Source organism: Parasteatoda tepidariorum, chromosome 1 (assembly GCF_982258835.1).
Source record: "Parasteatoda tepidariorum strain Cologne lab strain chromosome 1, Ptep-v5.0, whole genome shotgun sequence".
NCBI lineage: Eukaryota > Metazoa > Arthropoda > Arachnida > Araneae > Theridiidae > Parasteatoda > Parasteatoda tepidariorum.
Genome location: NC_141755.1, coordinates 46,194,816 through 46,210,207, shown reverse-complemented (window position 1 = coordinate 46,210,207; position 15,392 = coordinate 46,194,816). Strand labels below are relative to the sequence as shown.

At 30.3% G+C, this 15,392-nt stretch overlaps 1 protein-coding gene across 1 annotated transcript in view; it reads right to left on the bottom strand.

The window, feature by feature from the left end:
* Window positions 1–15,392, bottom strand: part of LOC107450191 (uncharacterized) — a 112,105-nt gene that overhangs the window by 30,645 nt on the left and 66,068 nt on the right. The window contains exon 2 of the mRNA XM_016065938.4: window positions 3,901–4,221. Within this exon, the coding sequence (XP_015921424.1) occupies window positions 3,901–4,221 (321 nt within the window). The remainder of the gene's footprint in view (window positions 1–3,900; window positions 4,222–15,392) is intronic.

Below are 15,392 nucleotides of genomic sequence, written 5' to 3'. Positions count from 1 at the left end.
TAATTACTCAAGAAAAATGTAAATGTCGTAAAGAATGCGAGAAGTTTACTCTAAAATAGTGTTTCTTTTTCTATATTTTAAAGTATCTTACTAATAAGGAATATCAAAGTACTTTAGTTTATAAATATTTAATACTCTTACTTTATGAGTTGTCATTTAAATATATCTAGTTTACACATAAAGTAAAATTCAAGCACCTACTGAAAATTTTAATAAATAAGTAAACAAATAATAATCTTTGTTGCATAAACACACACTAACATTTAACCCCACGCCCCTGCCCCTAAAGGGGCATTTATCGGTTAATGGTTAAGGTTAGAAGACAAGACAGATAAAAAAAAGAGAAAAAGTAGCAAATAGAAACAAAAAAGAGACGAAAATAAATAAAAATATAAAATTTCAAAAAAATATAAAAATTGAAAAAAAAAAGAAAAAAGAATCGATTTTTCTATTAGTTAGGGCATTTGATTAAAAAGTATACAGAGCTAATTGGTCAAGTTTAATAGTGGTTGGTGCTCAACATAGCATATATTTGTCATTTTTTCATGAAAATTTAATTTTATATAAACATTAAAAGTAACTAATAAACAGAAAAATATTCTTAATCATCATAATACAATGTGCAAACTGTTCTTGACTACTTCAATTTGACAATTTGAATATTTTTATTTTAAAAACAAAAATAATTATTTTATGTTCATAACATGCCATCGCTTAATCCAGAGTTTCTCCACCCGGTTTTCTCGAAGAATTGGTAAAATATTTCAAATTTTTAACCATGGGCGGGCAAGATTATTCATCTGAACTGTTAGTGTAATTTTTGCAAATTCAAAATTGCGGCAATCACTACTTTTTCGGTTGGGGTACAATGGTTTAACCAATTGATACTACGTTTATTCTCTTGACAAGCATCGATTTCACAAACTATTTCAAGTATAAATTCAAATAAATTGCATCACAAACAACAAGCATCGTTTCACTGATGAGTAGCCCTTTAGATTTAAATATCTCGTCTCTAAATTGAAGAGGATTAAATTCTATGCCGAAAATTATATTCAATTTGCAATTTAAGAGCCTCCTCATTCAAACCAATGTCGTCTCCCCCAACTTAATTGAACGGAATACATTATGTGATGAGTGTTGGATTTTAATTTCCGCCCTCTCGGATCGAACTGTGTGTCCCTATTTTAGAATTGGTTCCATGAGTCAACGAGCTTCACTAATTTTTGGAGAGCATGTAAGATTTGCAATCCTAATTAAAGGACCAAAGTAATACTTAGAAATTACTTACCAGACAAATTTTGAATTGGGATAAATTTTTCTTTCCATAATGATTAGTCGAAATCGATGGAATTAAAATATGCTGGAATAACTACATCATTAAAATTTTCGAAAGTTGATATAATGTATTAGCTAGCAATATTCAAATAACTCTATTCAAATTAGTTTACTAAGATTTTAAGCTTGTGGTTCTAAAAATTAATAATAATTAAAGCATATAAAGAATTCCGTACCAAAGAAAAGACAAATTAATATGTGCTAGACTAATTAATATATTCTTTAAATATGCTAGAATAACTACATCATTAAAGTTTTCGAAAGTTGATATAATGTATTAGCTAGCAATATTCAAATAACTCTATTCAAATTAGTTTACTAAAATTTTAAGCTTGCGCTTGTAAAAATGAATAATAAGTAATACATATAAAGGATTCCGTACCGAAGAAAGTACTAATTTTTTTTTCTGCAATAAAATATTTAAAAAACAGTTTTGTTTGAATGAAAATAGTAAAGTTTATTAAGAAAAAATGATATAATAAATAGTGAGTAATAGAGTTATAATGGTAATCAAATAGAATCATCGCTAATGTCACTGAAAACCTGCTATCGTTGAGAAATCTTCAACGTAATTAGCAATTTCGTTTAAAGTAATTATTGCCACCACCCTCAAGTGCCATGATCAGTTCAAAAGAGCTTTTATCATTTCCTATGACAATAAAAATAAATATAGCTTGGTTTTTGTTTTTATTGCTCTCATTCTAAGAAACATGAAAGAACTTACAATTACACCATCTATCAATAAGTTCTGACTAAAGGCTTGGTTTCTTAGGACAGGACGCCGTCAGCTGGAAATCAGCGCTAACCTTTGATTGGTCCATTTGTGAGTTTGATAGTATACGTCATCGAACGCTCATCTTGAACTACAATTGCCGTCCAACTCAACTGCAGTTGGATTACAACGTGACGTTAACCACAGAAGCAATGGCGGACAACATCCAACAGCACATTGAAATCAGCCAAGATTTTGATTTTGACATTAAACATAGCTTCTTCATTAAACATAGCACTCTTCATTTAGCTCAGCTATAATGTGTTTTTTCTTGGACAAAGTCATTATTTGCTCTCTAAAACACTGGTCGACAATAACAAAATCAATATAAATTCAAAATAAATATTTGTTTACGTTATTAACGCATGCGCAATGAGAGATAATGTCTGCGTTGGACCAACTGCTCACGCTGAGCTAACAAAAAAGTATTTTTTTGGCGTCAGCTCTACGTCAACTTTCCGCTGCCGCCCAGATAAGGCACTAGTTCTAAGAAACCAGGCCTTGAGCTAACAAACCAGTATTTTGTTGGCGTCAGCGGGACGTTGACGTCACGCTGACACCCAGATAAGGCGCTTGTCCTAAGAAACCAGACCTTAACATGTATATTGCCGGAGAAAGAATTGGAGGTGTTTCCCCGGATATGGACTCAGCTGAAATTTATGACCAGGTCAACATCTACGACAGCGAACTTCTGGTGGTCGTTTTACACATATTGTTACTTCCACTGACAAGGACGTTAACTGCGCCTAACTACATACTCTTGCATAGTGTATGTGTAGGAAAAGAAATATATGTGTTTGCCTTAATATAATTTTTTTGAATTAATTGTTACTGTGGAGAATTTTTTTTATTTTTTGTTCTGTTCATTGTTTGGGATTTGGAAATTTATATGACATATTTAAATTATATAATTTATTTATATTATTTTATTATGATTTAAATTATTATAAATTCGCATCATGTTTAATAGATAGATTATATTCCATTCATAGTTTGGTTTATTATACGAATTGGCTTAAGATGTAATGAAATCAAATCAAATAAAATTCATAAAAAATTTAAATTTTAGCTAGAAAATGCATGTTTTTACTTAATTATTGATTATTTGTGCAAAAACAAATGCTCTTTTTTTACCAATTACTCATTTTAAATATAAGTTAGCCTATGAGTCATGAAGGTGGTCCCTTTATACAAGAATATGGTCACGCATCAAAATTGAAATTGAAAATTGAATTTTGAAAAACTTTAAAATTTATAAAAAAAAATAATTACATTTCTTATTTTAAAGATTGCCTCGTGTACAAACTATTCCCTTCAAATTAATTTCACTTTAATTTACTTACTTTCTATTTTAATATTAATCTTACAAGTCTTTTGTATGTTATGCTTATTTTCATCGGTATATGGTGCAGTATTTTAATTTGTATTAAGTAAAAATTTATTTTTAAATGATCTGTCTTTTTCTGAAAAACAAATTTTTATCAACTCATGGTTCTACGTAAAATACTCATTTATGTATAATGTTGTTAAATTATATGTTCATGTACAATGCTGATAAATTTTGTAATATTATTGTCATAAAAACGCTATATATTTTAACGTTATTTTAATTTATATAAAATATTCACAATACACTTGTCAAATTTGGTTGAAAAATATTCTTTTAAATCTGCGCACTACGCAAAAAAAAAGAAATTGATCTTATATCAAATAATATAACGTAACACAATAATATTGAGAAAAAAAATAAGAATATCGTAATAATTCAGCTGCAAGCATATATAATTTACCTTCATCCGTATCCGTGAAACCACCAAAATAATCTCTTTCGTAATCAGAGCTGGATTCTGTGCTTGAACCAGGATCACTACATTCGGATACTTCTGGCTGGACAACGGTCATTTTACCGTAAGTTAATGTATCGTGGACAGGACTGGGCGGTTCTATAACAGTGATATCATCAGCTCCGGATCCATCTGCTTGAAGCCTGTGATATCCCTTGCGATCATATCTTGATTCATTTGTTGTACCGAGGCGGGATGATATACTTCCTTCTAAAATACTACGTGTTCCAAAGTCTTGCAAAGTGAGAGCATCAGGCAAATGATCACCTACATCCGAAAAAGAAAAAGAAAACTGATTAAGATATAGGACATTGAAAAAATGTTAAACTATATCTTTAACTTATATATTTTACCAAGCACTCCGGACTAGGTAAAAAGGAGGCCGTTATTTTTACATATCATTGGGAATCGTTTATAATAAGATCAAAGAAGGTTCTTTGCCACCAGAGTCATTCAGGGTTAAAGCTGATAATAAATTATAGTTTTGACAGAATCTGGCTTAAAGTTTTATTAATACTAATTGATGTAAAACAATTGGGTTTGCTTTATTTCAGGGATTTAGTTCGCTAGGACTATGAAAATTTACACCATGAACTAGCTGTAGTAGTTTTACATATTACTGGGAATCGTTTATAATCAGGTCAAAGAAGGTTCTTTGCCACAAGAGTCATTCAGGGTTAAATCTGATAATAAATTATAGTTTTGACGGAATCTGACTTTAAGTTTTATTAATACTAATTGATGTAAAACAATTGGGTTTGCTTTATTTCAGGGATTTAGCTCGTAGGACTATGAAAATTTGCACCATGAACTAGCTGTAGTAGTTTTACATATTACTGGGAATCGTTTATAATCAGGTCAAAGAAGGTTCTTTGCCACAAGAGTCATTCAGGGTTAAATCTGATAATAAATTATAGTTTTGACGGAATCTGACTTTAAGTTTTATTAATACTAATTGATGTAAAACAATTGGGTTTGCTTTATTTCAGGGATTTAGTTCGTAGGACTATGAAAATTTGCACCATGAACTAGCTGTAGTAGTTTTACATATTACTGGGAATCGTTTATAATCAGGTCAAAGAAGGTTCTTTGCCACAAGAGTCATTCAGGGTTAAATCTGATAATAACTTATAGTTTTGACGGAATCTGACTTAAAGTTTTATTAATACTAATTGATGTAAAACAGTTTGGTTTGCTTTATTTCAGGGATTTAGTTCGCTAGGACTATGAAAATTTACACCATGAACTAGCTGTAGTATAAACAAGTATTAATTTGAGGAAGAAAAAAAGATAAAAACGTTTTGGTTTCTTAGCTCTGTGTATTTTTATGCAAGTAGTTAAGGTATGGTGGATATTACCCTTTTGTTTGCTTTTATAAAAAAAATCTAACGAAATCATTATCGAGAGAGGACAAAAACTCACGATATGCAAATAAAGCTGTCAGTCATTTGAATAAAAGCTACATTAGCTGCAAAAATACACATAAATTGAAAATAATTGTTGACTTGTTTTAAGCACTCAAAGGCATTCCATTTTCAAGACTTGCCAGTCATGTATGAAAAGAAAGAAAAGCTATTGTAAGTATCAGGCGAAAAGTTGCCTACGAAAAATGGAAAAATAACGGTGAGAAACAAAACTAGAAAAGTAACAGTAGTCAAAAGAGAGAAAAGATGGAAAACAGAACAAAGAAAACTACAGTGGCCGGGTAAATCAGGGGAACATGCTATGGAGAGAAGGTGAAGAAATTTAAAATTGAATTCATGCCCAAAACTCCAACAATGAGAAAGGTAATGTCGCTGTTTCTATTTCAAATTTCTCAAAATGTGCTCGTTTCTAGGCCCTTCCTTAAGTTCACAAGCCTCTACTTGCATTTAGACTTATTGTCTCGAATATTTATACAGCATGCTATAAACTTGCTCGTTATTTAGCTCGAATCATCTCACTTCTAAGATGTAACAATGAAGGCAATGTTAAAAATTTGGATTTCGTTTCCCTTTCAACAAAACTGCGCTCTCACTTGATGTTGCTTCCCTTTGCACAAATGTCTTCCCTTTTAGTGCTATTAATTGTTTAAAACCACAACTGCAAGGATTTAACTAATCTTTTACTGAAATTGAAGATATTATCTCCCTTGTCAATTCCTGCATTCAGAAAACTGTTTTTCAACTCAATGTTAATTTCCTTAAACAAATTAAACGATTCGTAAAATCAACAATTTTATTTACTTATAAAAAAACTATTTTAATTATTTACATAAGAATAATTTGGATTGCGTTAAAGTTATTTAGCATCTACTATAATATTTCCAGAAAGTAATATTTCGTCAAGTTCTATTGAAAAGTGCTCTTGGAACAACGGTCATGCCATTTACTTTGAACTTTATTTTGTCAGGCTTCAACAGGTTCAGTGACCTTCATTTATATATGCAGAGCATCGAAATAAATCAAACATTGTCTTACAACTCTTTTCGACTTTCATCACTGAATTAAGCAATTTTATCTGTTATTTTAATTCACTTAAAAGAAGAAAATTTTATAATCTTGACAAACAAAGATGAACATAAAATCTAAAGCTTCCTTCGGAATGTAACTTGTGACAAAATTTGTTAGAGTAATAAAAATAACAAAGTTAAATGCATATAAAGCGGGTATTTCAGTCAGTCAGAAAATGGTTCTAATTCACAATGCGTAGATTTCGCAATAAACACGACTCAGAATAAAGTTTCCTAGACATACTTAAGAAAACTTAATTTGCTTGACGAAACATAATACAAAAGTTTGCGAATGTGTGGCAACTGAAAAGTGCGGCAACTGTCCTGATGTGCAAATTGCTCACCCATACTCTACAATGCAGCGTAAATTAAACAATTGTTGAGTAAACTCAAACAATATGTTGAGCAATTTAAATATAATGAAGACAAGACGTTTCAGGGTTCTTATCTGGGAGCAATAAGCGGCTTCTTTATATGCAGAGTATTTGTTATTGTCTGTGAAAACTGTTGAATAACTATTGAATAGTTGTATGATATAAATAGCTTACATACCTATATTTTCAATACTAGCATTATCATGGATATGATTGATTAATTTGAATAATGTTTAGGAGGAAATTATTGACGATTTTAATAAACGAATAGCAAAATGAAGTAAAAAGTGGTTTTGTGTTCAACCTCAATTATAAGTTGAGCTTCAATTTGTGTTTAAGAATTGTGGATAATAAAATTAAGGAGTTGGGAGTGAAGCTTTTTCATAGGTAAAGAGACAAAATCGAAAAACGTAGTCGTCTATTATTAGTTTTTTTTTTAAGTACGATATTTCGATGATTCACGGAAAAAAGTTGAATGTCGCAAAAAAATAATAATAATCAGAAACGGCTATAAAACACAAATCTTTTAACATCATTACGTAATTCATGTCAGCTCATCATTCGGTACTATGATCTAAGTCAGTGCTTCCCAAAGTGTGGTACGCGTACCCCCTGTGGTACGGGAGCAGTTTAGCGGGGGTACCCGTTATTATGCGAAATATCTAGCAACAAACGAACATTTCAAAATTTTTTATTTGAAGGCAAAGCTAGCCATGAAAATGTGCGATTACGTATTTTTCTATTGGCTATTTTTTGCAGAGTTAACAGTTAAAAATTAGTGGTGTCAGCAGTTGTGATTTTTAACTTGTGTGCAATTTTTTTTATAATAAAAAATAAATTCAGTTTTTTATAAATGGTACGCAGCGTTGCGAAATATTGAGCACGCAGCGTTGCAAAAGTCATGAGTTTGGGAAACACTGAACTAAGGTTAGCTAAAAAATGAATTAAAAGGAAGGGATTAAAAAAGAGAAAAAAGGTCAAACAGTTAAATTAATAAGTTTGATAAAATTAGTTACCAAAATTTTTGACTAAGGAGACTTCAATGATGATCTTTTTTTGACAAAACTCCCACATTCATTAGCAGTACTGAACCTATCAGCTAAAACAGACAACTAATTATTTTGAAAAAATATGTTCTCTTGAAAAATACTTTCCAAGAACTTAAAAAAAATGGTCTAAAGATCTTATTCTTTATACTCCAAACATTAATAAGTGTTTCATTATTCAAACAGATGCCATCAACTTAGGTATGGGGGTTATTGTAACACAATATGATTAAACGAGAAAGGAATATATCCCATACTATATAAAATTATTCATATTCCCTTGAAATGTATGTTTTGAAAAAATATTTAAAGTTTTTTCCTTGTTTTGTCAAATTAGGCTTCATGTCACTTGAATTTATATGTCTGGAACTGCGTTTAGTTTCGTTATGAATTTGTTTTTTGAGTACGCATTTTTTTTACATTTTGCTATGAAAAAAACTGGTATTTTATATTCATTTCATTAAATATTTATTTAGAATTCTGTATAATTTACGTTTATTAAATATTTATTAGCATTTTTCTTGTATTTCATGTTTATTTTTATTAAAATAAATTAAACATTAAATGAATAATGGATATTTAAATGAATAAAAATTTAAATACGTGTTTCAAAAATCATTACTGGTTAAAAATGGATGAACTCTAGGTTTCCGCGGAACAATTTTTTGAAACCGCTGCTTTAGAGAAATACAATCCATTTATTTATTTATTTTATTGTAAGGATTATTTCCCGTTTATTTCTTTTATTACCAGAACATGCCAACAAATATCCACTTTGTCGTATATTTTTTTTTGTAGTTTAAAATCAGTCGAAATATCTCCAATTAACATTTTATAAAAATAATGCCCTGAGCAGAGCTGGATATGTTTTTGTTGCTCATTTATAGTTGACTCTAATTTCTTAAAATTAATACTTAAAATCAATCAGGATTTAACTTTATGAATAAACAAATTTGCAAATAACACATTACTTTACAAATTAATTTTATGAAGCGTTAGTATTTTGCCACATATTTTAAGCGAAGTCTTGCAAGACATTGTTAAACAATATCTAAATAAAACTGCATGATTTTTCATAAATATTCCTCTTTCTCAATATTTAAAAATCTCTGGATAGGAATCGCTTTCGTTAAATTTAGTCAATTGTTATATGTTAAATTGATTAAAGGCCACCAACAACTTCGAGATGAATTTCTTTTTCTAATACTGGAATTAAATTGAAAATTTCAAAACAAATTAAACATAGCGTAAAAGAGATAAATAAATTAAACTTGCTCCGAAAGAAGAACAAAAACTTCCAGCTTAAAGAAATAATTAAATATCAAATCATGCATACGCCCTCTCAAAAATATTCTCTACTATTCGTAAACATTTTGCAAGAAAATAGATTATCAGTGCTAAAGCGTATTTTCTATATTTTTATCCTTAAACGAAAATATAAATATTGGGTATTTTGCATGAAGGAAAAACAAAAATTTCAATGTCCTCATTTGAAGAAAAATGGAATTTACATCGGAAAGGAGTCGTGATAAATGGAGAATAAATCGAATAAAAATTCAATTTGAGAAACTCTAGGAATTCAGAGAAATGGTGTAAAAATTTCAATAAGGTCTAGATTAATATGCATGCAGCTGTAAGCAGATAGATTATTCAATGGAGCGATCAAAATTATTAAAATATCTGAGTTTGTTCTATGTTTTTCGGCATTTTTAGAAGAATACATATTTGTCAATGAAACAGTTGCAATGTCATAGAATGTAATTTTAAAATATTTGTGTTTTATTACCCACACGGCATTTTTTCAGATTACTTTCTGAAAGATTTCAAATAGGTTGCGAAGTAAAATATTTTGGCAAAAGAAATCAATAATGAGCATGTAAGAGAGTAGTTTATTTAATTTTTATTATTTTTTATAGTAGTAAAATCGACATAACTATTAACACTTCACAATTGTAATATTTAAATTCTAAAACATCCAATTATTTATGTTTATTATTCGTATTTTTTTACATTGGAATAAAATTTCCGATGCATGAAACTATTTATATACATTAAACTGTCGTACTATTAAAAATATAATAAATATAAATTTTCGAGACCAAATTGCATTCTTAGGAATCTTAATATCCCCAAACTAATACTGAAGGTAGTCCATCTCTGAGTATTGGAGTCAAAAGAATTCACTAATCACCCCCTTGTTAAATTTACTGGAGTTGTGCATTTTGTTGATGAAACCTTTTCAATTAATTCATCAGTATTATGTAAGGTAAAAAATTGTGTTTTTTTGGTTTCTACATTCAATGTCTACACACACGGTCTTGCGCTTGAATGTCAACATTCATCTGTCTATTTTAGTTTGATGATCTGACTTCAATAATACCTCACTTTAACAATTTATCTAATTCCATTTGTAGTAGTTTAGTTTGCCTAAGAGACATCTTGTAAAATTTTGTCTGAATAGGGTTATCAAAGATCAGTTATCATGTTCAATCAAAATGGATTTTTGATGGTATACTTAAAAAATTCGTTGCACACTTATTTAACAATTGTCGCAGGTGATCTATTTGTTGGTCAAGATTTTGCTAAGTTTCCTTTAAGAAACTCATGATTGACAGAATTTTTGTCATGATATTATTTTCTTTTTATTTGCATTTATTTCATTATAGCTAATTATTGACATCTTTTCAAGCGATTGATAAATTTAAAAAAAAATAATCCGTAACTGAGTTGCATTCAATAGCTAATCCTGTCCGTTTCTCATTAAGCAAAAGGTATGGTGTTTAGAGTTTTCCCTGCACTAATTCTACCGGTAAGAATTCTGTGCTTTTCTGAGTCACTGTTCTAAGGGTGATAAGGTTAGATATCTTTCAAGATCCTTTCCAGCTTCCAAACAGAAATTTCTTAAAATACGCTTTATTGTCCTGCGAAATCTCTCGACAGGATTGAATCGATTATTGTGTACACAATTGTTTACTCCGAAACGATAAAAAAAATTGCTGGTGAAATTTCTAATGAAAGATGTCATTTGATCACACTGGATTTCAGTAGAAAAGCCTGATCAACTAAAAGTATTTACGCATTTTGATCAAGCGTGACATATATGTCACGGGAATTCTGAGAATTCTATGAGAATTTTTCTGAAATGAAAAGGACTGTTTTCACATCAACAAATGTTTCTTGTTCTTTTCAATAATCAAGATGTAGCTAAAAAAAGAAAATATTCATTTAGTTAAAAAAAGTCACTTTTTTCATATGAGCTTTTTTGTGTGACGGCATATAAATAAATTCAGGCTTTAATGGGTTAAGTGAAGCATCTGTTACCGAAATTTAAATTAGTTCAGTAACTGATATCGTATCTGTATATGCGGAAGAGATAATGTACAAATATGCGGACAAATATGCGGAAGTGATAATGTAACGCTTCTCAGTTCGTGTGATAGAAAGACAACCGAAAGAATCCCTATTTAATTTGATTAATACCTCATGAATCATACCCACAAGCTTCAACGGAGCTTTGGTTTGCCAGCCCTTCAACAACTGTTACAAGAACGCAAATTATCTTCAATAGTTTTGTAACATTTAGGCCAAAATAAGCGGCGGCTGAGAATATCCTTTGTTTTTCTGACTCCAAGATGACTAGAAGTATCATCATGGCACAAAGTCATAATTTTGGCTCTGAACGTTTATGGTATCACTATAAATTCCTTGATATTACAAGTACGATCTTCCTCAATTCTCATTGATAATTTATTTTATTAAAAAAAATATCGCTATTTTCAACTTCTTTATTTAGATTCGCAATTTCGAAAAGTGGTTGTGCTTTAGAATCTTCTGTTTATAAGTCAGCAAACATATCTGTATTTACTTTTAACAGTAGAGCTTTACTTTTATCAGGAGAGGAAATTGAAAAACAATTTTTTGGCTCATAATTATCAGCTTGCTTAAGTATTTCCGGCTCAATAGCAGATGTTGTATCTTGAAAAGTTACTTTTTCTGTATTGATAATTTCTTCGTGACAACCGTTCTCTTCCCTCTGTTTAACTCAATTTTTATACTCTTGTTTCAACAGCATTAATTGTTAGGGGTACATAAATTTCTATAAACTTGGATTCAGAGAGTAAAGAAGCAGCGCTATTTCTAATAATATAGCATCCCTTGTCAAATTCATATCGAACAATTGTAATTACATCTCCAATTTGAGGAGATACTTTAACTTGTGCAAGAGTTAAACACTAAGCAAGGTTTCAAAAACCTTCACCAAGAGGTTGTCGAATCAAATTTGACTTACCTGTAAACATCTGAATAGTAATATATTTCTCATAAGCGACAAATATACTGGCACTGTTATTGCTTAAAATAGACATCAGGTGGCCATTTACCTTTCGAAAAAATTGTATACGAAGCAAAAATTTCATTTTCTTCAAATACTTTCACATCTCTCAAAGAATATTTAGTTTTAAATATTGAAGATGATAATGGTTTACAAGACCACATTCATAACATTTTGGAGCTCTTCGTTGATCAAACATTTTATCGAGGTAATCTCTGTTTCTTCTAAATATTTCTATCTGAAATTATCTAGCTTAAAGTTCTTTTATCCTTCAAATCCAATGCTATCACTTTTATAATTATCAAATCGTTTAAAATTTCTGCAATACTCTGGAGAAATTGAGAACCCCTTCGGCTTTGTAGGAATACCTTTTAAGTCTTTTGATTTCATTGCTTTTCTTAGGTCATTAAATTCTTCTAGTTTTCCAGCAAGTTCTACTAGAGAAGTAATGTTACTCCATTCACTCAAATAATCCTCTTTAAATTATTGGAAAACTCATTTCTTTATCTGATCAGTTATTATCAAATCTTTTTACTTTTCAGAGTTCAGCCTCTGCTTCTGCAGTGCCTTTACTTAAGCTTCTTCCTTTCGTCATAATGCCTCTTGAAGCTTCTTCCTTCAATTAATTCTTCTTGTCATTTTCGTCATGTTTTTTCCTTCGAAAACTGTAAAAACAATTACTTCTGTAGTAAAATCTTATCCATACTTACCTACCTTCTGTTATAGCCTTTTTTAGTAAAATTCCGAGAATGAATTGCCATACTCGAATTAGCTTCGATCTCTAACTCATATGAAATACTTACCCCGACCTGCCCCAATTTAGGGCATACGGGTAAATGTTTATTAAAATCAAGAAAAACAGAAAAGTACATAAAATACAAAAAGTAACATTACAGAGTAACATTATGTAAACATTACAGAGTCTGATGGCAACAGCAGTAAAATAATTAAAATGCTCCGAGAATCCTGCCTTATAGTGCCGAAACTGACGGGGCTTCCCTTATAGTGAGCCAAAGACACAAATGAAAAATTTTACAACGCATCGCAGGAAAGTACAGTATGACATACAATGCATCATGTGCAGGCAGTACATAGGATTAAAACGAGTAATATTACGGAGTAAGTTGGGTCGCTAAACCAAAGCGATCATTAACATTGTGACAGGATATAAAGGACACAAAGTATAAACTGTTGATGTATTCAAGAACAGTAAAACATAAAGTGAACCATTAAAAAAAAACGTGTACCTGAAGTGAACATAAGAAAACATTAAAAGGTCACAGGTAAACGGAAGTCTCAAGTTAATTTAGGTCAAAGAACCAATACAGTCGATGACAAATTCACAACAGGTAAGACAGAAGAACAAGGCGTAAGGAGCCAAGAAAATCTCAAATGTAAAACAAAAGGAGGTGAAGATGTAAAGTGGTGAAACAAACAATTATCAAATACAATTAAAAGGCGACGCTAAAATTTGCAAAGCAAGGAAAGGCAATGTAAATAAGCCAATTAAAAAGCACAATGTAGTGAATAAATAGATTAAAACAGAATTAAAAAGCGAATGAGATAGATAAAACAACAAAACGTTGTCAAAATAACGGGAAGCGAACAGGCGGGCAGCCCAACAACCGGGACTGAGTTTAGTTCGTGTAGAGCGGATCCAAAATGTCGCCAGGAGCGAATGCGTCCTCCAGGGTGCGTTTAATGATGTCTTTAATAATTTGCCTCTGTTTATTAGTCCTGCACCAAGATCTTATGACGCCTCTTCTGTCAAAACAATTTCCCCTAATGGTTGCAAATTTTTGACAGTCAAGCATCAGATGTTTAATAGTCTGATAGTGACCGCAATATTTGCACGCGGAGGATGTTTGAAACATCCTAGCTTGATGATCGCCAAATACACCATGGGAAGATAAGAACTGATTAAAGTAAAAATCGCTGGATAAAAAACGTTCGCTAACTGCAGGTATCAAATAGTGTGTGTGTCTCCCGTTTGCAGAGCTTTTCCACCTGTCCTGCCATAAAATCCTACTGACCTGCCTCTGTCTATGTTTGACCTGGGGTTTTGTTATGGTGTAGTGAAAGTCCACCCCGCCCAATAAGGTGCCCTTCTTGGCTAAAATATCTGCTTCCTTGTTGCCAGGCTCCCCCGAGTGGGCTTTAATCCAATTGAATAAGCATTGTTTGTTTTGGACAATTTCCTTAATTTCTTTTATAAGGGGGATCTCTAACTCATATGCCAACGCTAATGTAACTTCATTTAATACCTTACACAAAAATGTCAAGATTAAGATTAGATAATAAATCAAAAGTTTTACATGATACAAGTTAAATGCGTTAGTAACACCAAGTTTTCTAATAAAGAAAAAACATTGTTTTACTCTTCTTATCTCAATGATACAAATATATTTACATGAATGGAATATTTCGCTTAACAATAAAATAAAGATAAAATTTAAATAGAACCCAGAAATTTATAAACTGGAAATTTAATGAGATTGCAATTTTACTATCAATATTATTTAATAAAATTTACAGCAGTGATGAGAATCGAAAATAAACAATAATAATCCGATTTAAAGTGTTATTCAAACCAATCAAAAATTTACATTAAGTAAATTTAAATAGCTTATTTCACAAAAATATTCCAATATAAGTATAAGAAGATTAATTTCACTTTTTGTTATTCAAAAACTCAATTAATTTAAAAGAAATAGCTGCAAATAAATGTAGAAATATTTTTTCTACTCTTTCCATTCATAAACCAAAATATAAATTCTAAAAAATGAATACGTACATTACTCGAAATCTGTTGTGAAAATATCTATAAAATGATTAGATAGCAATTCTTTCAAAAGCAATAAATACATCAAAGAACGAAAATAAAAAAAAATGATAATAATTTCCATCAAATCAAAGCCTCTATAACATAGCTGGTTTTTCCGCCTACTTCCTGTTCAAAACAGAAATATTTCTCTTGCTTCGTCATTAAATGTCATGATAATATTACTTGCAGAAATAGAAACTCACTGTTATAAATCATGATACAAATTAAATTATGTATGTAAATATATGCGCTTTTAAAAGAATGAGAAATACAAATATATTCTTCAATATTATTAATAAGTGGAAAAATAAGTAACTTTTTTTACACTATAGGGAATATTTTTTGGGCACTTTTATTCTATACTAAATCTAAA